The 22,126-nt window shown below is 42.5% G+C and overlaps 8 protein-coding genes across 24 annotated transcripts; 2 read left to right on the top strand and 6 right to left on the bottom strand.

The window, feature by feature from the left end:
* Positions 1–41: 41 nt before the first annotated feature.
* LOC108106451 (zinc finger protein 665) lies at positions 42–8,911 on the bottom strand. Of its 15 annotated transcripts, none has more exons than XM_017213501.2 (12): positions 8,058–8,911; positions 5,977–6,113; positions 5,821–5,900; positions 5,070–5,372; positions 4,515–4,711; positions 4,338–4,443; positions 3,944–4,268; positions 3,714–3,878; positions 3,506–3,653; positions 3,294–3,436; positions 2,621–3,239; positions 42–1,366 (listed from the first exon to the last, which is right to left on the bottom strand). In XM_017213501.2, the coding sequence occupies exons 1-12, from the start codon at positions 8,181–8,183 to the stop codon at positions 1,199–1,201; spliced, it is 2,517 nt and encodes an 838-aa protein (XP_017068990.1). In that variant the 5' UTR covers positions 8,184–8,911; the 3' UTR covers positions 42–1,198. The 15 variants fall into 15 exon arrangements, with proteins under 15 accessions (XP_017068990.1, XP_017068988.1, XP_017068989.1 ...); XM_017213499.2 differs by having other exon boundaries at positions 3,294–3,439; positions 8,058–8,910; XM_017213500.2 differs by having other exon boundaries at positions 3,294–3,439; positions 4,341–4,443; positions 8,058–8,910.
* Positions 8,912–8,996: 85 nt separating this feature from the next.
* On the top strand, positions 8,997–9,612 carry LOC108106462 (probable 28S ribosomal protein S16, mitochondrial). The gene is made up of 2 exons (XM_017213530.1): positions 8,997–9,235; positions 9,295–9,612. The coding sequence occupies exons 1-2, from the start codon at positions 9,119–9,121 to the stop codon at positions 9,565–9,567; spliced, it is 390 nt and encodes a 129-aa protein (XP_017069019.1). The 5' UTR covers positions 8,997–9,118; the 3' UTR covers positions 9,568–9,612.
* A 60-nt stretch (positions 9,613–9,672) lies between these two features.
* LOC108106461 (receptor expression-enhancing protein 5) lies at positions 9,673–12,614 on the bottom strand. Of its 3 annotated transcripts, none has more exons than XM_017213526.2 (4): positions 12,379–12,614; positions 10,542–10,774; positions 9,913–10,012; positions 9,673–9,850 (listed from the first exon to the last, which is right to left on the bottom strand). In XM_017213526.2, the coding sequence occupies exons 1-4, from the start codon at positions 12,527–12,529 to the stop codon at positions 9,789–9,791; spliced, it is 546 nt and encodes a 181-aa protein (XP_017069015.1). In that variant the 5' UTR covers positions 12,530–12,614; the 3' UTR covers positions 9,673–9,788. The 3 variants fall into 3 exon arrangements, with proteins under 3 accessions (XP_017069015.1, XP_017069017.1, XP_017069018.1); XM_017213528.2 differs by lacking the exon at positions 12,379–12,614 and adding an exon at positions 11,662–12,047; XM_017213529.1 differs by lacking the exon at positions 12,379–12,614 and adding an exon at positions 10,826–10,944.
* A 219-nt stretch (positions 12,615–12,833) lies between these two features.
* On the bottom strand, positions 12,834–14,486 carry LOC108106457 (solute carrier family 25 member 35). Its single transcript, XM_017213523.2, has 3 exons — positions 14,084–14,486; positions 13,564–13,699; positions 12,834–13,503 (listed from the first exon to the last, which is right to left on the bottom strand). The coding sequence occupies exons 1-3, from the start codon at positions 14,329–14,331 to the stop codon at positions 12,973–12,975; spliced, it is 915 nt and encodes a 304-aa protein (XP_017069012.1). The 5' UTR covers positions 14,332–14,486; the 3' UTR covers positions 12,834–12,972.
* Positions 14,487–14,674: 188 nt separating this feature from the next.
* On the bottom strand, positions 14,675–16,189 carry LOC108106459 (solute carrier family 25 member 35). The gene is made up of 3 exons (XM_017213524.2): positions 15,914–16,189; positions 15,718–15,853; positions 14,675–15,612 (listed from the first exon to the last, which is right to left on the bottom strand). Exons 1-3 carry the CDS (start codon positions 16,159–16,161, stop codon positions 15,082–15,084), a joined length of 915 nt encoding a protein of 304 aa, XP_017069013.1. The 5' UTR covers positions 16,162–16,189; the 3' UTR covers positions 14,675–15,081.
* Positions 16,190–16,249: 60 nt separating this feature from the next.
* LOC108106460 (solute carrier family 25 member 35) lies at positions 16,250–18,381 on the bottom strand. Its single transcript, XM_017213525.2, has 3 exons — positions 17,812–18,381; positions 17,610–17,745; positions 16,250–17,089 (listed from the first exon to the last, which is right to left on the bottom strand). The coding sequence occupies exons 1-3, from the start codon at positions 18,057–18,059 to the stop codon at positions 16,562–16,564; spliced, it is 912 nt and encodes a 303-aa protein (XP_017069014.1). The 5' UTR covers positions 18,060–18,381; the 3' UTR covers positions 16,250–16,561.
* Positions 18,382–18,695: 314 nt separating this feature from the next.
* LOC108106456 (eukaryotic translation initiation factor 3 subunit M) lies at positions 18,696–20,253 on the top strand. The gene is made up of 3 exons (XM_017213522.2): positions 18,696–18,839; positions 18,953–19,132; positions 19,187–20,253. The coding sequence occupies exons 1-3, from the start codon at positions 18,795–18,797 to the stop codon at positions 20,123–20,125; spliced, it is 1,164 nt and encodes a 387-aa protein (XP_017069011.1). The 5' UTR covers positions 18,696–18,794; the 3' UTR covers positions 20,126–20,253.
* Positions 20,254–20,261: 8 nt separating this feature from the next.
* On the bottom strand, positions 20,262–21,930 carry LOC108106455 (GDP-fucose protein O-fucosyltransferase 1). The gene is made up of 2 exons (XM_017213521.2): positions 21,785–21,930; positions 20,262–21,730 (listed from the first exon to the last, which is right to left on the bottom strand). The coding sequence occupies exons 1-2, from the start codon at positions 21,900–21,902 to the stop codon at positions 20,640–20,642; spliced, it is 1,209 nt and encodes a 402-aa protein (XP_017069010.1). The 5' UTR covers positions 21,903–21,930; the 3' UTR covers positions 20,262–20,639.
* Between the last annotated feature and the right edge of the window lie 196 nt (positions 21,931–22,126).

Raw genomic sequence — 22,126 nt, 5'->3', positions numbered from 1 at the left:
TTGTATTTCTTTAAGGCTTACATATTAAAATATATGCTTAGTGTAGGTTCATTATTTATTGTTTCATTTATCAGATTACGATAATTACCAATTATGTTCCGTCTGCTTTAACGCATTCCTAAGACTTAACGTAGAATTTTTACAGTGTGTTTGTGTGTGATATACGTCGCCAAGCGTGCATTACATGATGTGGGTTTGGTTATAAGAATGTCTGTTCTTGTTAGCTGCTTCTTGTGTTCTAATTTCATTGAATAATGTTTAAAGTTTTTCGTTTGCTAGGCTGGTGTTTTGGGTTGTCAAACAATTGCAGTCACCTACGCTAGAGATTTCTCTCGCTGTTCGTGTTCGTGTTGAATATCTGTGTTAGCTAGTTTTTGTGCCAGGCACCTACTCCACATTCCTTAGTCCCAGTTTAGACTCCAACTGGAGTCAGACCTGTTATGCATTTGCCTGGGACTACAGCGAGCTCCGGTTTCTTTATGTACATTCGAAATGTGCTGCACCAACGCGATTCTGGGCAGGGATCAACCACAGGCCCAAGTCCATGCCCACGATCGCGACCACGCAAACATCCACGCCATATCTGGATTGGAGCCGCTGGTTACGTATTCAAGTGCAACGCATACTAGTGTCTAGAACTATCCGTACTCATCTATGTTTCGTGTTAATATGTATACAGTTTACACTTAAGCATAACTATTTGTCATCTAGTTGAATATAAGTTTGTGTATAAGTTGTGTTATTTAAAACTCGTGTAATGCGTAAAACCAATTGAACGTAACGCTTTAAAACTTGCAACTCATACAGGTTGTTGTTTTAGATGCGACCAAGGCATCGCAAAAATTAACAGATACTCTCTATACGTAAATCTATATATGTCTGTATATATATATATTATATAAGGTGTGTGTGTTCATGTCTGTAACGCTAGTTAACTTTTATGTGTACAATGCGATTACTTAGCTGGTAACCTAAGACTAACTAGAATATTACATTTAAGGGAATAGCTTTAAACGCATGCGCCCCACTTCGAGGACCTTTCTGGGAGGGATCTGCCTGTGTCTGCCCGTGTGCGCTGGTGATCCGTTTTTCGCTGAAGGTGTTCCTACTGATGCTTTTCCTGTTGCTGTTGCTATCTATGGTGCTGCTGATGTTGCTTTTCCACTTTTCACTTATATATATTTACAAACGCTCTCGATTACTCAGCGCTCATGTCCGCCTGCTCCTGCTGTTGATCCTCCGGCAACACATTGCGGCAGATCTCGTACTTAATCACCTTTCCGTGAATCTGGCCATCGGGCATTATCTGTACCTGCACCTGTTGCTGTTCGCCGGCAGACGCCAGTTGCTGTTGGGCAGAGGCCTCCTGTAAAAATGGGGAAGGGCAAAAGAGGTTTAGCTCAAGCCGGTTAGAGACTCATGGCCATTTCAGCCTCTCGATTAGACGACTATATATGCAGAAATAATATTAACTAAACTAAAGATTACGCTCAGGCAAAGAGGACACAAGCAACATGTTGCAAGCTTCAAGGGAAAGGGAAAATAAAGAAAATAGAGCACATAAAATATTAAAAGATGGATTATTGAAATACAGGACAGACGCAGGCAGAGTCGACTATAATTAGGGATATCTCTAAGCATACGACAAACAACAATAAAAACAGTAAAAACAACGAAATACATACAACATAATATCATGATATATATAGGAACACTTATAGAGAATTAGCGATAATTTGGATATTTCATACACACCTAAACGCGCAAACTGAAGCCTTTTCAATGGAATTCGATTTAATACGATACGATTAGATTGTATTCATTGCAGAGTTATTGGCTTATTTTGATTTATAGATTTGGTGAGAGAACACGCATAGACAGACACACCTTCACATAGGCAGACACACCCGCACATGCACACACACACATATCTCATAGGATTCGATAGGTTCAGAATTGACAACTCCAATATTTTTCGAATCTCAATTTGAATTTAAATTCAAAACTGTGCATGTGCGCTTGTGCGAATGGATGTCGCTCGAGTTGGTTTTCGTTTGATTAGCTTTAATGTTCATTTTGTGGTTTTGTTTATCATTTTTTTTTCAGTTTTTCTGTTTCGTTTAATTCTTAGTAAGAAGTAGTTGGTACAACAAGCTGCAAAGTATTGGAAAAGGTAATGCGATTATGTTTCAGATTCTGTTTCATTGGTTCAGTGGTACATATATGTATAGATGGGTTATATGGGCGGGCATTGCAGATAGATGGTGACGCAAAACAAGTGGACATTTAACTTAGAGTAAGCTAGAAAACTGTTCGCAGCTTCCCGACTGACCGACAAAGCCTCTTCGGAATACCAATAAGAATCGTTTTATTTTTGAATTGATAACATTGTTTAGGTGCTTAGTTTTTTACATGTACGTTAGGGCCGCCTAACTTACTCCCAACTAGAATTAGACTTAACTGTAACTAAGTAGTGTAAATCAAAGCATTAAAGAGCGGAACGGAGCGGTTCGGATCGGATCCGGGGCGGGGTGACGGGAATCAGGTTATCTGGGTTAACTGATTATCTGATTATCGGGCTATCGGAGAGGCACTGGTCTGGGACTGGAGTCTAGCATACCTGTTGCTGCGATATGGCTGGCTTCGTCTCCAAATGCTGGCGCTGGTGCAGCATCAGGTGGTTCTTCTGGAAGAAGGCCTTGCCGCATTCACACACGTGGGTGCGCACCGTGCATCCGCCGTTCGGGTGACGCCGATTGTGCTGCATGAGTCCGTGCTTGGCGGCGAATCCCTTGCCGCAGCTGGCACAGAAATGGGACTTCGGCTTATTGGCCGGCGCCACAGAGACGACATGCTGCTGTTGTTGTTGCTGCTGTTGCTGTTGTTGCTGCTGCTGCTGGGCCACGTGCTGCAGGTGCTGTTGCTGACCGTGCACGGGCATCGTAGGCACCGCGGTGACCACAGCTTGGGGATGGGTCGAATTGGCGGCCTGCACCAGCGTGGTCTGAGACATCACCTGACCGGTGGACGATATGATCTGCACTGGCACAGGGCTCTGACCAACCAGATTCGGATTGGCCGTGACCACAGTGCCCGGGTTCAAGCTTGCCGTGCTCAAGAAATGACCCGGCAGCGCGGCTGTCAAGGCACACAGATCTGTCATTAGGCTCTTGTCGCCAGTGTGTAGGCGCAAATGAAGTGCCAAGGCCTCTCGGCTATTAAAAGCGCTACCACATTCCCTATGATGATAGAAAAAATTAAGAAAATTCTACTGATTGGGGACCACAACTTACCGGCAAACAAACTGCGGACGTGCCACACCATTGGCATCCGTGGTGGAAACAGTCAGCAACGTAGAGTTACCAGGATTGCTTACCACGGTTATGGTCTGCGGATGCGTCTGCTGACCGGCCTGATGATGATGGGCCTGTTGCAGCTGCTTGAGTTTTAAATTCAAATCATTCAATCTCTATTTACAAAAATTATTAAAGGCTCATGTACAAACCTGCTGATTGGCTATTATGGTGGCACTGCTCGTGTTGGGATTGACTCCATTGTGAGCCGTCCTCACATGCTGATGCAGCTCGGCCTTGGTGAGGAATCCCTCGCCGCAGCTGACACAGGGATGCGCCTGCTCTCCAGTATGTACGCGCCTTTAGAGAAAGGAGTTCTTAGATAAGGTTGCTTTATGACAATCAATGCTGTGTGCTTACCTCATGTGGGAAACTAGTGTTCGCTTTTGTAGAAACTCCTTGCCGCACACGGTGCACGAGTGGGGGATTTTGCCGTGAATACGTCCGTGGTTAACCAATTGGAACTTTCGTGGAAACGAAGCTCCGCATTCAGCACAAACAAATGGATTCAATGAACCGTGGAAGCTGGGCGGGAAGGAAGAGCAAAGGTCAGGCCAATAATCATTGATTTCATTAAAATTACAACTCACCGCGAGTGCATAATCAGGTGGTTCTCCTGGGCAAAGCTCTCACCGCATTCCTCACAGACATACGGCCGCTCGCCGGCGTGGAACTTGCTGTGCGTGACCAGGTGTCGCTTAAGCGGAAAGGCGCGTCCGCACTCCTGGCAGACAAAGGGTCTCTCTCGGCTGTGGACCCGCGAATGGGTCAGCAGATGGTGCTTGAGGGTGAAGCTCTTCTTGCACTCCTGGCACTGATAAGGTCTCTCCGTGGAGTGAAGCAGCAGGTGAGTGTTGAGACAGTGCTTGTGCGCGAAGCTCTTGCCGCAATGGGTGCAGATGTGGGGCCGTTCACCTGTGGGGACAAATGGAATAATTAGGCCTGTTCGATAGTTAAAGATATTCTGCCAGGAACAAGAACAACCACCTGTGTGCACGCGTGCGTGGGTTGTCAAATGATGCTTGAGCAGAAAGGACTTGCCGCACTCGTCGCAACTGTACGGGCGTTCCTTCTTAATGGTGGCGTCCGTCTAAAGAAAATAATGAAAATCAATTAGTATTTTTATATTGATTATTGATCCAAAAAAAATCCACTACTTACTTCGCTGAAATGCATTGATTCCTGTAGTTCGGTCTTCGGGGACAACTCTAATGTGCCTGGCTCCAACTTTAAGTTGGGTGCTTCGCCCTGTGAGTCCTCGTTATCCTCTAGTCCTTGTATTACTTTCTGTACTTGAACTGAAATACCAGGAAGTATGTCACCTAAGAGTGTTGTTGCACCGCCAACGGAACAAAAGCCAAATGGAATTCAAAGGAAGATACAAAAAAAAAATAGAGAAGAAACAAAAGGAAAAAAATCAAAGATCCGAACAAACTATATATGCAAATCAAAATATTTGGGTTCATTTGGGGTTAATACAACTTAAAACAACGTTAGGCAAACTAAACAATGGCAAAAACTATGATTACAACGTATAACTTAAATATGCCACGCAGCCGGATAAAAGCAACCGGAACCGAGAATGTTACCAATATGCCGGATAGTTTACGGTGGAATTACTTCAATCGGGGAACGGATTGTAGTGTGTGTGTGTGGAGGAGTTTGTGGCAGGAGGGACTGGAGCAGGGGTAACAAACACAGATTTGAGATGCTTACTTGGTGTCCCGCCGGACGCATGGTGATGGGATCCGTCGGCAGCGGTGATTGTGTGCGTCTGATGGTGGCCGGCAGCGATGGCGCGCTTGATCAGGATCTCGTTGCACTCCTCTTGCGTGAGATGCAGTGCTCCGATCGAGCTGAAGTGCGACTTGGCCGCCGCAGATCCGGCAGTTAGCACCGTCTGTCCGGTCTTGGCATCAACAATGCTGCCGTTGGTCAACGTGTGATGGTGGGCGAGCCCCGGATCCCCACCAGCAGCGGCTGCAGCTGCTGCGGCTGTGGCCGGATCTACTAACAGATCTGTTGTTTCGTTTCGATGGATTCGTTGAAGAAGGTTCGATCAGCCCGCGCCCGCCGCCCGCCAAGTGATGAGGTGTTGTTGTGTGTGGTGTTAAATGGTTGCAAAGTGATGTTGTGTTTGTGCGGTTCAGTTAGCGAAATGATCGGTGGGTCGTTGATGAATCAGGTGCAATAGCAATACGGGCAAACACACAAGCACGGTGGGAGTTTTGTAGGAGATGGTGGATTTTTGGGGTTCGGTTTTTCGGGTTGAATTCAAGGGCGAGCGAGATCGAGCGAGAATTAAAAAAAAAAATAAATAAAATAAATAAACGGGAGTAGAGAGAGAAAAACAATCGATTAACAGAAAACCCAAAATATATAGATAATCACAACACAGTAACAGCAATGCGTGCAACACTGATTCGATTCGAAGGGTTTTGGATTCGCTTTGAATCGATCCACTTACAGTTCTTGTCGAGGCTCAGGACCTGCTGATTTGGGTCCTGTTTCTTGACCACCGTCGATGCTCCACCGGCGGTTATAACTCTGCAAAGGGATGTAAAAAGGGGTATAGTTGATGATTTTGTTGGTTGGAACTCGGACCTCTGGAGCATAAACGCACCTTTGTGTTCCAGGCGGAAATGATGGATCGTTTACGACAAACATACGACGAACGACATTATTTTTACCGCCAGCTGTAAGGCCTTTGACATCCTTTTGAACGGACAATGATCCATCCGTCGATAACAGGTAGGGCATCTGAAATAAAGGATTTTAATACTTTTGTCGTTTTGGGTAATTTTTGAATAACTAAAATTAAATACCAGGCTAAGGTTTATATTACTACTAACTAAAAACAAAATCCACATAAAAAAATCAGTAAACAATACAGTCTACGTTTGTAACTACATACATATATATGTACATATGTATGTACAGAATTACACGTGGTTTGTGAGGTTAATGCACTCATTTTTAATTTTTACTCAATTAAGTAACTGTCAATGTTTCTATGGGCAATTAATAGGTAATCTACAAAGTGTACTTCATTTTTGAATTTTTTTTTTTTTTTAACATTAAACTTTTTTTTGTTAATTTTACCATATCCATTGATAAACTTAAGAATTCCATGGATTTTTTTTAGATTTCCACTACCCTGTTAGTTGTAGAACGTCTTTGCTTATGTTTCTTAAATATTATAGATTGGTTTGGAAAAACGTTTACTTATATGTAGTCCCGAAATCTGAATGAATGCACGTTTAAAAGCTTTTTTTGAGAGAACTTAAACTTAACAAGTACAGTCGCTACTCGCTATGCCAAGATCTGCAAGCTGCGCTTCAGGTTAGCGGTAATTGCTTACAATCGTGCTATGGTTTTGTTGTTTGTTTTTTTTCGCTCTGATTGATAACCAATAACCACGCTACACCTGCGCAGCCAGCAGTGCGGCAACAGATGATAAACAGAGAGAAAAGGGGTGGGGATTTGATGACGAGAGGGTATGTTTGCAAAAAGCGCGCCTTTTTCACTCCTTGTGTGTAAGTGCAATTGGACATCGTGGCATGTGAGTGTGTGTGTGATGGGCGCCAAAACGGTACGGCAAAAGTAATCAAAACACACGCACGACAAAACGCACACCAAAGAGCTCACGTCATTTTTGGGAGTGTATGCGTGCGTATACACACACACACACAGCTGCATGAAAGTAAGTGCGGCGAATTATCTACTGACGCACACACACGTCGTAATCAGGCGCGCAAGTGCGGCGAATTTGCCTCGTGTGCAATTGTGTAAGTGCCAGCAACAACAACAACAAAAAATACATAAATAAAAACAATAACGCTATTTCTCCTGCCAATTGCACAACAAAAATTGTTGCTCTCCATAAAGCAAAAACAACAACAACAAAATCAAAAGGAAAGCCATAATTATTAATAGAACTAAAATTAGGTTAGCGATACATAGTGTACAAAAATATCGATTAGCATCGATTGCCTTTGCCAGCTGCCAGACTTTTGAAAATTTCACGACCTTCCCGCTAATTAATTGGCTAGATTGGGTTTGGGAATGGGTTGTGGGGTTTACGCCTTATTTATTTATTTACCCATTTGCCAGGTGCGCGTGTTTTTATTTTGGGAATTTCTTTGCACACAGAGCCAATTGTGTACGCATTCGCTTTTACAAATACCAAATTATGAATGTTTACGAATGAAATGGAAACGAAAAAAAACCGTATGGATGTATGGTAAAAGAATTCTAACACACTCGCTCCATTCCCCTTATACATATATATATATTTATATACATATTCGTATATTCGCATGACAACGCAGTTACATAAAGTGTGGCGTATTCATATATACATTGTACATGTAGGTATGTCTGTATGTCGCAGTTGCTCGTTATCCACGTATACCGTATACGTGAATGCCAGTCGGGCCGTATACATACACAGTTCGTTGGCGAAAACAGCGAGTGTTGGTGAGGCGAGCGAGTGCGACTGTAACGCAGTGCGTGTGTGCATTTGTATGTATGTACATATGTATGCGTTGGTGGCCACAACACAATTCGGTGTGGGAAAGCAACAGCAACACCTTCACACACACGCACCTGAAGTGGGCGGGAAAGGTGGATAATACGAATATCCTGGCAGCTTTCAAAGGTTTTTTTTTTTTAGTAATAACATAAAATTTGGTTAAAACTTACCGACTCCCCGCTGACCGTATAGTTGATGTTAGGCGATATCTCCAGTACCGATTCGGCGGTGCGGCTGCTGTTGTCCGCAAAGCCCCAGGTATAGCCGAAGGGCGGCGGATTCTGGGCGGCGCACATTATTTACCACAATGCGGGGGGCAGATAGCGAGACAGAGAGAGAGGGGGAGCGGGAATTTTTTTCGGGGGGGAACGGGACGGAAGAGAAAAAAGCGCAAAATTTCCAAACGCAAATGTAATTGCACTTCTCGCTTGCTTTGTGGTATATGTAGGTATGTATGTATGTATTCTAAAGCACGTACAAAATACTAGCCTCCTCTAGTAGTAGTAAGTGGAAATTGGTAATGGTATTTTTGCGGCTGTATTCGAAGCCAAAATATACACAACAAATTTCAAAACGTTTGGGTTCTCAAGCACTTTTTCTTTCTATCTTCTTTTATTTATTTTCCTTTTTTATATTTTAGGTATATCGCACTGCGACGAAATCGAAAAAATCACCGCATTCGTTCGCCGACGACGAGACGGGGGCGAACTACTATATAGACCGAAAAGAAAGTCAAGTTGCTCTGGCTGCGGGCGCCATTTTTTTCCGTCCCTCGGTGTCTAAAAAAATTCACTTGGCGTTCGTTGGGGAACGCTTCATTGATAACATTCTCGGGTTTGATTTGGCTGTTTGGCGACGTGTGGGCGTGGGTGTGCGTGTGCACGCGCCCCGTGTGACTATGTGCAGTTTTTGCAATTAAATTTATAAACAAAACACTCTTTTTTCCTTCAATATAATTCACAGACACAGACACCACTGAACAAATTCCTTAGTGTTCGTGCTTCTCGTTCTCTGACGCCATCTTGTGTGTGCGCGGGACAGGGTTGTCAGGAAGCCGCGAATATCAACGTCGAGCGGGTTGGCAACGCTTAAAATTAAATGGCTAGTGGGACCATCTCTTTTGGTATTTTTTAAAGTACTCTCGGCGGTCACGCTTTGCATAACAATTCACATTTTCTGATTTCATATTTATTTCCCATTATAACTTGTATAAAAACTTAGAACTACGAAGATGTCTCTATCGCCAGCCAGTGGCATTGGCCGCTTTTATGCCAAGTCGGCTAAAATCATTCGGTTCGTACGCCTGGGATGTACGAACCGGCCTTTTTATCACATTGTCGTTATGGAGGTGTGTATTTTTAACGCATAGAATTGGTTACAGCTTATAAAAGATACTTGTGATTTCAGAGGCGCAAGAACCAGCACCAGCCTGTCATTGAGCAGGTTGGTTCCTTTGATCCCCTTCCCAATGATAGCAACGAACGATTGGTGGCCCTGAACACCGAGAGGATTCGCTATTGGCTAGGAAAAGGTGCCCACTTGTCCACACCGGCTGCAGAATTGCTGGGAATCGCCGGACTACTGCCCATTCACCCTCGCACATACATGTCTGCCTGGCGGAACCGAAGAGCAGCTGCCAAGGCGGAGGATACCGCAGAAAAAGCGGAATCAAGCTCATGAAGATAGTTGTTCATTAATAAAACCTCGTTTTCGTTTTACTTTTAACAAGCGGAGATTTCTTGTTCAGTGACCGACCACTGGTGCTCTTATTAACAACAAATATAGTACAGATTTAAAATTTATTGCAAAACATAACCAATACGAGGTGAGGTTGGTGACCAGGCCCTAAACCAAATGCATGGGTAAGAGAGCAGCGGGCGGAGCTACGGCACATCGGCTTTCTAGTCGTGCTTAAGCACTCCAGCGGCTTTCTTCATGCCATCGTCAATGATCCTGTCGACGGCTGATAGGGAAACAAATACTCTCATTAGCTAACTTCAAGTTTTAAAAGGTCAATTCACTTACATTCGTGATGTTTCAGAAAGTAGGGTCGCACCAGTTTGTGGTAGATGATGGTGGAACCGTTGCGCTCAAAGGGCAGCATGCACCAGACAAGGAAGACACACTGCATAGAAAGAAAACAAGAAAACACGCTATAGTCGTAGTAGTTTTGCTAGTGCAAATTCATAAAGCGCCACCTATTGTCAGAGAAAGCATGTTGAGTACCTGCTAGTGACGTCACTCCCCATGTAAGGTCTTATAACCTACATTTCTTCATAAATAGCGAAATAGATAAATAATAAATATAACATAGATAAATAATATTAACATAAAATAAAAATGGTATCGCTATAAGATGCGCTGGCATCTCAAGATTATACATACTGAATTTCAACTTTCTAGATCTAATAGTTCTGAGATTTCACCGATTTTAGTTTTTCGTGATTTGTGGGCGTGGTAGGATGCTGAAATAAACTTGCTCTGCGTAGGGACTTCAAGAATCTTCATGCTTAATCTCAAGCGTTCATACGGACAGAAAGACGAACATGACTTAATCGACTTTGCCATTGATCCTGATCAAGAATATATACTTTATACTTTCTACCTGTTACATACTTTTCATCATTCATTAAATAAAGGCAGACTAGACTCACCTTCAGCAGCCAGTAGAAGGGAATCACGGAAGTCAGCAGGCTGGAGAAAAATTCAATCACCGTAAAGATTCCAAATGTGACCCAGTAGATCAGCCATTTGGTGTCGTCCTGCTTTGTGCTAGACTCGATTGCATGGATGGAGATATATGCGGGGTATAGCACTCCAATGATGTTGCACAGCAGCTGGGCGCCCCAGCCGAAGACTAGGTAGAGAGCGCAAAAACCAGAAGCAACTGAAAATAGTAAATTAGTTAGTAAACTACAATAAACTTTTGGAGTTCTACCGTAGCGCAGAATAGCATTCTCTATGAACAGCTCCACTATTTTGATCTCCAATCCCTCGACTGCCATGCTTGCCGTCTACTTGGTCAATTGCTGTTGCCCTAGTGGCGCATTTTCCCTTTGGCTAGGTCCAAGGCAGGAGCGGTTCTACAAGGCGCAGGTTGGTCAAAGGGATTTTAAACTTACACAATATTGCTAACAGACTGACAATTCGAGGGGCATTTAGCCAGATATCTGATCGCCTTTTAAGGGTGCCCCTTCGGGGATCCCTGGGGTTCCTAAACAGCCCCATGCCTTTGGCTAATTATAAACCTTTAGCTGTTGTCAGCGGATGTCTTGGCCTACCTCTGATCCCGGCCAGTTGCATTTTGTCCGCCCAGATGAGCGGACTTCGGCCAGTTGTTTTGCCATAAATGTATGATGTCATTCATTCTAGGCAGCGGCTAATTATATTTATGCTCTGCATTGCGTATTGTAATTTTGAAAAAATGTTTGTAAAAAAGGACATGTTGTATGCCCTATAAATCATAGTTTTAATATTACAGGTAACATGCAAATTGAAAATTGATTTAAAAACTGTTTTAAGGTTGAAAACTACTTTTTTTTATTCCCTTGCTGAATCTTTACCGAGTCGACAATGCTCTCGAAAATAGGTAAAACTTTGGCTTTCCTTCTTTGTTATAAATATTTCACAAATTAAAATCTTTCGACAATATATCGTATAGATGTTTAACAACTAATGAGGCCAAATAGTTTGATGATTAATAAATGTTTATTATGGTGGGATTTTTGACTTTCACAATATATCTTCTCATTGCTATTATGACCGCATTCTCACCTGTGCCTAGGTAAACCAGGGGAACTCTGACATTGCGCCGCGACTCCCGTCGCTGTTTGATTAGCATAATATAATCCCAGAGCCACATCGGTAACTCCGGAGAGCTCCGAACGAGAACTTTAAGCTCTATTAAACTACGCACACAGGTGTGTAGATTTTCTCCACGTGTGCCAAGCGCCACGTCTCAATTGTAAACCTTCTAGACCTTTTGACCCCGGAGATATGGGCTTTCTCCGAATAAGTAAAATATTAAGACTATGGAATGCACGAAATGTATTGCTCACCGCGTACTAAGAAAAAGTACTTTCGTTTAAGTAAACAAAGAAAAGCACAAAACATGAAAACTTTTGTGGATAACAGAAGGCGCGCACACATCGGCAGCTGCCTACGTAGCTGCTTACACGCACACATCACATGCTTAAATGCTATGTTGTATTGGTTGAGCGCTTAGTGATAAAACAAAACACACTATTTAATTGGGCTTTAACGTTTAAGTCGAGTGATTAATTCCCAAATTGGTCACCCCCTCCTGATTTAAACATATAACATTGCTTACATATAACAGGTTGCTATTTTTAAGCATCTCGAAAAATTCCACTGCATCTTGATAAATCTCACTGGTTACGCAGTCAATTACCCGGGGGTCAAATTGGAATTTTACGTGGGCGCTGGTTCACATAAGACTATGCGATGACGTCGCCAGGATAGCATACTCACCCAAAAAAATATTGACCCTATTCACGCCGGTCTTCTCCTCCAGGGAATCGAAGGCTTTGGTCCAGGGCTTGGAAGTATCATTAAGTGCCCCGGCTACATTCTGTTTGTAGCCGTCGAAGAATTGTTGCACCTGAGATACGGGGGAGGCCATGTTTTCCAATAATATTTAAAAATATAAGTTTGTCAATCAAAAATATGCGACGCCGCCGACTTTCCCAACACTTATGGGGATTTCAGTATGACCGCGCAAGCTTTACTCAGAATACAAAATCGAGTTTTTTCACGACAAATGGTCCCACTGCGATGTCGGTTTTTCGTTTTCAAAATATTTTTTTTCTTTTTCTATCCCTCGGATCAAAGATAAGAAAGGATTTTAGAAACTTATTTAAGTAGTTTTGAGAAAGTAAAAAAAACAAGCTCTTATAATTTAAATTCGAAATTATAAACAGCTTATCTAATGTTATAACGTCTATACATGTACATGTACATGTTTATTAAATGAATTTTGTTCTCAAATATATTGATATTAATATAAATATATAAAACATATATATTGATATCAATATAAATATATTGACATACACTTCCGTTTTTTTAAGCTGAAATAACGTATTTATCGCGCAAATAAAGCAACTTTTCGAAAAAGACGAATGTCAAGGTTGTGTGAGGAGCACTACGAAGGTAAATGGGCCAAAAGCCCTTGTACATCCCGTGGAGACCTTCTGTTTTCAGGATCTTGGTAAAACAGTCCACCACTCCCCGGTATACAAGGCCGCGTCCCTTTTCGTCCACTGGCTGATTGTACATTCGAGTGGTGACCACATCCAAAGGAGAGTTGGCCACAGACACAAAAGATCCCGATGTCAACCCGGCACAAAAGGAGAGGAGAACAGGATGGGTGACCAATCCATTATCCTTAAGCAGCGCCTTTGCTTTAGGGAAGCTGCCAATCTGGACACTGGAGGCGATTAGCGCTCGGTTTATGCTGGGAACCGCACCGCGCCAAAATCCCGTAATGCCATTGTTTCGGTAAATGTGCAGGAAGGCATCTATCATCGAGGTGTGCTTGTGCTGGAATCCCACGGCAATTGACTGCACAGCCTGGGCATGCTGTTGTGCCTTTATCTGAAATGGGGAGATATATATAGGTATCCAGATCAGATAAAGCTTATATCTTAAATGTACCATGTAAAAAGGACTAGCAAGGAACGTTCCTGAACAGCCGCCCAAGGCTCCGAAGATCATGGCCCGGAAGAAGGATATAGAGCCATCGGCGCTTTGCAAATATCCGAGCTCCAATGCGTTTGAATAAACACTAAGTCTAAGAAAAGATTAAAATAAAATTAAAAAATTACAATATGAAAGAAGTTTTTAATAGAAATTTCCTATCTTAAATCATCTTCTTTATACATACTTAATTTCTTGACAAAGATTAGATAAATAGGTGACAAAATTATTTGACATTATCTTGTTACTTAGGTAAAGCTCTTCAGACAATATGTTATCAAATTTCAAAGGGGCAACTTATTTTAATAATTCCATATTATATAATTTAAAATTATTCAACAGATGATTTGATTTTGTACATTTCATGCCCTTCAAAAATATTGCTTAACCCCGCCACTGGCTTCTAGGGTTGGGAACAAGTTTCTCTCTATTTTACAACCATATGGAATACAACCCAAAGAGATCCCCAATTACTTGCCTCATGGAGTTGAGAACAAATTGGTAACACAACGCCGGGGCAAGACCCTTCTCTAATGCCATGATACCATCATTGCGAACGATCTGCACCATCGCCTGTGGAAGATGCCGATAGGGCTTCACGTATGTTCCTCGAGCCGCCAACTCTCCCTGCAACTGCATCCTTGTCTTGACCACATCGATGGGATTGGTGAACATTACCGCCCCCATCGCAGCCACTCCTCCCAGCACAAAATCGGACTTCGTCATTTCTTCACCTTAATTTAGTTAATGTTACGTTATCATTTTGTTTACTGTCGTCTTGTTAGCAGTCGACAGAGTTGTAAAGAAATCGGAAATGATATCGATTCAAAACGTAACTTAAAACAGAATTCTATTTGCCTGAATCCTAAGTTAAAATGAAGTCATTTAATAATATAATATGGTGATGATCCATTAAATAATGATTATTTTAAACTTTTTAAAATAAGAAATATTAATAGCAGTGTAATATATACATATATATATATATATGTACATATGTATTTACTAAATTTTATTTAACACTTAAAAAATAGATATATTTTCTTGGGTACTTTGTATTAAAAAAAGGTTTGATTATATTATCGATAGTATCGATAAATGTAAGTGCTGCAAAACAAATTTATTTACAAAAATAGTTTTAAAATAATTCTTTATTGATATTTCTAACATTTTCATTTTGGTCCTTGGTTTAAGGAATGAAACGAACACCTTTTTGAGTTGAATAGAAAAAAAGTAAATTTCTTCCATTTTGAAAGGATTGTTTTATTTGTGAAGAAGGTTTAAAACTTGAGTACTTAAAGCATATAAACGAAAAGAAACCTAATAATTTAATGAACTATTAGCTTTATTTTTAACAATTTTGATTTCAGAATCGCACTTGTCACTTTCAAAGTATTCAACTATTATATATAAATTAAAAAACGAAGTATTTCTGATTTCCTAATGGCGCTTTGCGACTTTTAAAAATTCAATAAATCAGTAGTGAAGGCCATATCTTTCGCGAAGGGCGATAAGCTCATCGAAGAACAATAACACCAAAGTGGAGTAAGGGGCACTCCTAAGGTAAATTGGCCAAAAGCCCTTGTACAATCCATACACTCCCTCCGATCGCAGGATCTTGAGCACGCAGTCAAGCCAACTCTTGTAATAAAGACCACGACCTTGGGAATCCACCGCTTGATTATAAAGACGAGTGGTGATCACATCCAGAGGAGTAATTGCCACCGCCACAAATGATCCAGCTGATAACCCAGAGCAGAAGGACAGGATTGTGGGATTAGTTACCACCCCGTTTTCCTTCAAAAGAGACTTTGCCTGGCCAAATGTAGCGATTTGAACGGCGGATGCAACCGTAGCCCGGCCAACATTAGCCATGGATCCCCGCCAGAGTCCAAAGACTCCGTTCTTCCGGTAAATTTGCCTTATCGCATCGCTCATCGAGGCATGCGGATGCTGATAACCAACGGCGATCTGCTTGGCGGCCTGTGCCTGAAGTTGCGTCTTGATCTGGAATGAAAAAGTTGCTATCAGCGGTCTTATCTTATCTGCTCGAGACATTGTCAAATGTCTGCCAAATCAGACCTCTAAAGTTTGATTTACATAATCGCTTACCAGGAAGAAGGGGCTAGCGCAGTAGGAACCTACAACGCCACCCAAGGCGCCCCAAAACATGCCCTTCGCAAAGGATATATCCCCAGTTTTGTTGTGCACCAAACCCTTCTCCACGGCTTGGGTGTAAATACTTAATCTGACAATAAATTTATATATAAAATGAAACTTTCTTTGTTATATGACAGCTAGCATTTACCGGAAAGAATTGATGACAAATTGGAAGCATAACGCTGGAGCCAATCCTTTCTGGAGCCCCAGTATTCCGTCATTTTTTGCCACTGTGACGAAGGCCTGAAAGACACTTTTATACGGCTGTGCATGTGATCCTCGGGCAGCCAGCTCCCCTTGCAGCTGAATGCGAGTCTTGATCACCTCTACGGGATTGGTGAACAAACCAGCTCCCATGGCAGCCACGCCGCCCAGCACAAAATCCGAGGTAGCCATCAATGCGACGTCCGTCCTGTATCACAATCTAGTGATCACTAATGGTATACTTGCGATAAGCACCAGACTGAGACTTGCAAACAATGTGTTTTAAAAAGTAACAAACTAACTGGTTTATTGCACCAAAATATTGCATAGTTAATGGCTACAGGAACAGCTCTATGTTTAGCTTACTGAAGGCACAAATTGGTTCTGAGGCTTGGTTAGGCTTAGAGATTGGAACTAGGAAATTGAGCTACTCACTACAGACTAAAGCACAGTTCAGGAGGATAAAATGTTATAAAACGTTTTATCTATCTGAACATAGCCATAATCAAACAAAATATATATGTTGAGCATTACAAACAAGTCGAACAATTTTGTACTTAAAGTAAAGCTACTTAACCACATATCTTTGGGGTCATTGACGGCTATACTTTGTGCGCAGAGCGATCAGCTCATCGAAGAAAAGCAGGACCAGTGTTGAGTGTGGGGCAATGCGCAGGTAGTTGGCCCAGAAACCCTTGTACATACCGTAGACACCCTCGGATCGCAGAATCTTAACGAAACAGTCAAGCCAACCGCGATAGAGAAGACCTCGTCCCTCGGCGTCCACGCCCTGGTTGTAAAGACGGGTAGTTATCACATCTGGCGGCGTTATGGCCACCGACATAATGGAGCCGGCTATTAAGCCAGCCGAAAATGAGTTTAACGTGGGTTGGGTCACCAAATCGTACTCCACTAGCAGGGCTTTGGTCTTGCCAAAGGTTGCTATCTGGGCACCTGATCCCAAAGCCGCTCTGGGCAGCGCAGCCACCGATCCTCGCCAGAGTCCTCGTACTCCATTCTTGGCGTAGATCTGTCGCAATGCATCGCTCATGGAAGTATGGGCATGCTGGTAGCCCACTGCAATTTGCTTGGCAGCTTGCGATTGCAACTGCGTTTTGATCTGAAACGTAAAGATAATATAGTAATGTTGAAAATAGAAATTAGCTAATAAATTGTGAAAATTAATAAAGTCATTGAAAGCTTACAAAGAAATAAAGCTCTATGATCTAGATATTAAATCTTTAAGCCCAGAAAAAGTATTTGAAATTATTATATGAACACCGTGGAAAAATTATAGTTAAATTCATTAAGAAATGCAAATTAGTTGTGCACATAAAAAATTCGGTCTGAATACATTATGTCATTATTTATGACTCATTTAGTAATGTGCAAATATCTGGAGATAACTGGGGCAAACCAATATCAAATCCGTCGGAAAAATGATATTATTTTCGTTTTTAGTTAAGATACTATGATAATTTCTCTGCGATTATCTTGAAATAGTAATAGTTAGATACTGATAGACGGTTGTCAATAGAGGCTCTTATCTATGGAAGGTCCAAAATGCTGATGAGCACGCGGCTCAGTTAGATAAGTTGTTTGTTTATGTAACGTTTCGCTACATCCGTATCTAAGCGTACCAGGAAAAATGGACTGGAACAATAGGAGCCCACGACGCCGCCGATGGCGCCCCACAAGAGTCCCATGCCGTAGGACACCTCGCCCTTTTTATTGTGCATCCACCGACGATCCATTGCCTCCGAATAAATGCTAAGTCTGTAAAGTGGAGTTGCAGAATAATAATTAGTTGCTATTAATCACAGACGGATCGGTAACCCATACCGGAAGGAATTGATGATGAACTGGAAGTACAGTGCGGGTGCCAGACCCTTTTGGAGGCCCAATAATCCATCGTTTTTGGCCACCGTGACAAAGGCATGCACGATGCCTTTGTAAGGTTCCACATAGGTACCCCGTGCCGCCAACTCTCCCTGCAGCTGGATTCGAGTCTTAATCACCTCGATTGGATTGGTGAAGAAAGTGGCGCCGACGGAGGCCAGGCCGCCAAGTACAAAATCCGAGGTGGCCATGTAATCACGAGTTAACTTGAGGATGGTAGTTGACTAGAAATTGTTGTGCCGCCTGCCGCGGATTCGTTGGCCCTAGGAAGCCGCACGCTGCGTATCTGCGTATCTATCCGTGTATTTCATAATTCCCCGCCGCGATTAGCTATCACGGCTGCAACTGCGATCCCCCCGCCCGTTATACAAATATAATATAATTAAGGCGAATAATATAACTAGTGTGGCCGGCGGTCTTGGCCGAAATCATGCTGCCAGATTGTTGCAAATATGTACTACAATTATTTATAACTCTTTTGTTTTAGTATTAAAATAATTTTTCAAAAAAAAAAAAAACAAATCTTGTGAAAAGAGTTTTTATAACGGGAGTCCCGTAGCTGTGAAGCAGTCACTTATGAAGTTTTCCAAGTCCGGCAACTCTGCTCTTAGATTTTGTTCTGATATAATTCCATAAAACTTAGCTTTGTGTCAAATGTAACAAAGCTACATTTTATTTATTATTGTTCTTATAATAAATTTTGTTAATGCTGGAGACAAATTATCTATTTTAAAGTGGTTATACTTAATAAAATCATATTTCTTTTGCTCTTCTGTTCGAGAGCATCTCTGTTTAGCGGGAACAGGGTAAAGGCGGCAGCACTGGTTGCTCTCTTTCCTTTCGAGCTGTCAAAGCGCCGAAGACGTGTGTGCGTGTTATTTTCAGCTGCATTTGTTTAAATAAGTGGAATAACATTTTTCAAAAACATGACTTCGCATCCGGTTTTTATAGACCTGTCCCTGGACGAGCAGGTAGAGTAGAAGTGTACGATTTTAACTATGGTTTTAGGCGGCTGGCCGAAATTGAGGTTATGTCTTCCTCTTGCTGCAAAACAAAACTAAAATGTTCTTTGATTTATTAAAAGGTGCAAGAGCTGCGCAAGTATTTCAAGAAGCTGGGAGCCGAAATCTCTTCGGAGAAGTCTAACAAAGGAGTCGAGGATGATTTGCACAAGATCATTGGAGTCTGCGACGTTTGCTTCAAGGACGGTGAGCCCTCGCAGATTGACGGCATCCTCAACAGCATTGTGTCTATTATGATCACGGTGAGTAATCTTGTCTACTTAATTAACAGAAAATAATATCCTGCCAAATTATAGATACCTCTGGATCGCGGCGAAAACATTGTGTTGGCCTACTGCGAGAAGATGACCAAGGCTCCCAACCATCCGCTGGGCAAGGTGTGCCTCCAATCGCTATGGCGTCTTTTTAACAACCTGGACACCGCTTCACCTTTGCGCTACCATGTTTACTACCATCTCGTTCAGGTGGCCAAGCAATGCGAACAGGTACTGGAAGTCTTTACTGGTGTGGATCAGCTCAAGTCCCAGTTCGCCAACTGCCCACCTTCATCGGAACAGATGCAAAAGTTGTACCGTCTGCTGCACGATGTGACTAAGGACACGAATCTGGAGCTGTCTTCTAAGGTTATGATCGAGTTGCTGGGCACCTACACGGCAGACAATGCCTGTGTGGCTCGCGAGGATGCCATGAAGTGCATTGTGACTGCCCTAGCCGACCCCAATACATTCCTGCTGGATCCTCTATTGGCGCTGAAGCCTGTGCGCTTTTTGGAGGGCGACCTCATTCACGACCTGCTGTCCATTTTTGTGTCGGAGAAGCTGCCTGCCTATGTTCAGTTTTACGAGGACCACCGGGAGTTCGTTAACTCGCAGGGATTGAACCATGAGCAAAACATGAAGAAGATGCGCTTATTGACCTTTATGCAGCTGGCTGAGAGCAGTCCGGAAATGACCTTTGAAACGCTGACGAAGGAACTGCAGATCAACGAGGATGAGGTAGAGCCCTTTGTTATTGAAGTGCTGAAAACGAAGTTGGTGCGCGCACGTCTGGATCAGGCTAACCACAAGGTCCACATCTCGTCCACAATGCATAGAACCTTTGGAGCGCCACAGTGGGAGCAGCTCCGCGACCTGTTACAAGCCTGGAAGGAGAACCTCAGCACAGTGCGTGAGGGCCTAACCAGCGTATCCTCAGCGCAACTTGAATTGGCCCGCTCCCAGAAGCTGATACACTAAGAATACCACTCCCCAAAACTGCAATGATGATGAACAAATGCTAGCCTCGGGGCAATGGAATTACGGCCTAAATTATTTTCAAGAGTGCGTGAATTAAAAACCTTGAATAAATTTATAAGTAAAATCGATGTCTGGGTAAATGCGAGGAATACTTTAATATCTTATATCTAAGTTGTAGTGTTTTTAAAGGCATTTAACGGTTTTCACAAAATTTAATTTACGATTTAGAGCTAAAACAATAAAAGTTAGCTTTTCTGATAAAAAGATTCTAAACTCATTAATGAATCAAATAATTTTGAGGGTTATTTAACTATGTAAAAAAGAGTTGAAGACATTTTTTTTTGTCATTATAAATTGGAACTTTTATCTTACACATTGCGAAACTAAATACGTTTAAAAGTGATGTAAAACTAATCTTAATCATTATACTGAGAATGTTTTTAAAAATTGCTTGCTGAGATGGAAACCGAAAATGGCCTGTAAGAGTATTTAAGTATAGTTTTCTGTTGATCAATTATAGCTCTTCGTGCACATTGGAGTGTTTGCGGTCTTTCTCTTTTGGAAATCCCCAGAAATATGATGGAAATCCGTGCGAGTCCCGTTCTCTTTTTACGAAAGCCGAGTAAGAGGAGATGCAGTTGCCGATAAAGTGATTGGATTGTCCGAGAATGGCCAAATCCAAGTAAGGATCATCCTCTGGGAGCTTGTGTACACTGATGCCCATACGACTAAGAGCCGTGCTAAGTTCGCCAATCATGTGGTTCGAATCGGAAGCCACAAAGACCGACTTGATTTCATTGTCTGGTTGGGTTTGACGCACGTTCTTAATAGTCCTCTTTAGCTGGCGTATGATGGCCTCCTTGGAGGGCATACAGAGTTCCGGATAGAGGGCACCACGCTCATTTTTATAGCCCAAACACTGCGGTGATGCAAAGAGATGCTGGCTGTCCTTAACGTGCTCACAGGCTCTCACCCAATCAATGCCGTTGCGCAAGTGAATGCCCACAAAGGCACCTCGCGGGAGATTCTCCCTGATAAATTCCTTTGAAGCATCTCTGTATCTCTGGCTCCACTGCATATAGCGTTGCAGCTTGCAGTTTTCTAACTGAACAGGAAAACTAGCAGGGGCACCAGTAAAAGCGAGGACAGGCCATGATTCCGCAGGATATTTGGCCTGCCACTTGGCAGCCTCATTGCTGTGATGAACATCAAAATGCAATGGAGCATAGAACTCTGATCTCACAAAGTCTATGTGAAAAGTGTCCCAGAACGGACCAAATGGATTTCCATCTTTTGCATGGCAATTAGGCTTTTCTGGATCGTTTTTCTCCTGTTGGAGACTGTAACGCTCCTTGTAGCAGAAGGAAACACGTTCCGATTCAGGCCACAGGTCATCAGCTAGGTGCCACATGAAATCCGCCATAGTGATGACGCGGTGGTACTCCTTGAGGGGTTCTACCTCAAAGTAGGTGTTAAATGGCACTTGGCGAGATCGCAGCTCGCCCCTGCGATACTCAACCCACGGGGGTAGGATCAGTGTACGGTTCAAAGCTTTGGCAAAGGCTAATGATCCTAGGAAGTGGTCGGCCTGGTTGCCAAAGCGTCCTTTAAAAGGAAAGGTTTACATAGGTTTTAAGGTGCTTTAAATGTCGAGCTTACCCATGCAGGGACAGTAGGTGAGGTAGCCGTTGGGATCGCCTCCTAATTGGCCACATGCTGAGCTTATTAATAGTAAAATTAAGTTTATAAAGCGGAGCTTCATTTTAAGCCACTGCATTCTGCCGGCTTCGTTTTTCTCTAACCAGGTGGCAGCTCTGTAATGGGACGTTTCAATTGTTGACTAAATATTCAGTAAGCTGTTATTTTTGTTACTAGTCGGTAAAAATAGTTTAGGTTTCATTGCACAAACTTTTCTTGAAATCAATCAAAAATATATGTGTGCACAACAATAAAGTGACTAACAAATGTAAAGCTTATATCGACACACCCTACTGTATAGTG

The sequence above is a fragment of the Drosophila eugracilis genome, unplaced genomic scaffold (assembly GCF_018153835.1).
Source record: "Drosophila eugracilis isolate 14026-0451.02 unplaced genomic scaffold, ASM1815383v1 contig_81, whole genome shotgun sequence".
Taxonomy (NCBI): Eukaryota; Metazoa; Arthropoda; class Insecta; order Diptera; family Drosophilidae; genus Drosophila; species Drosophila eugracilis.
This window is presented reverse-complemented; position numbering and strand designations above follow the sequence as displayed.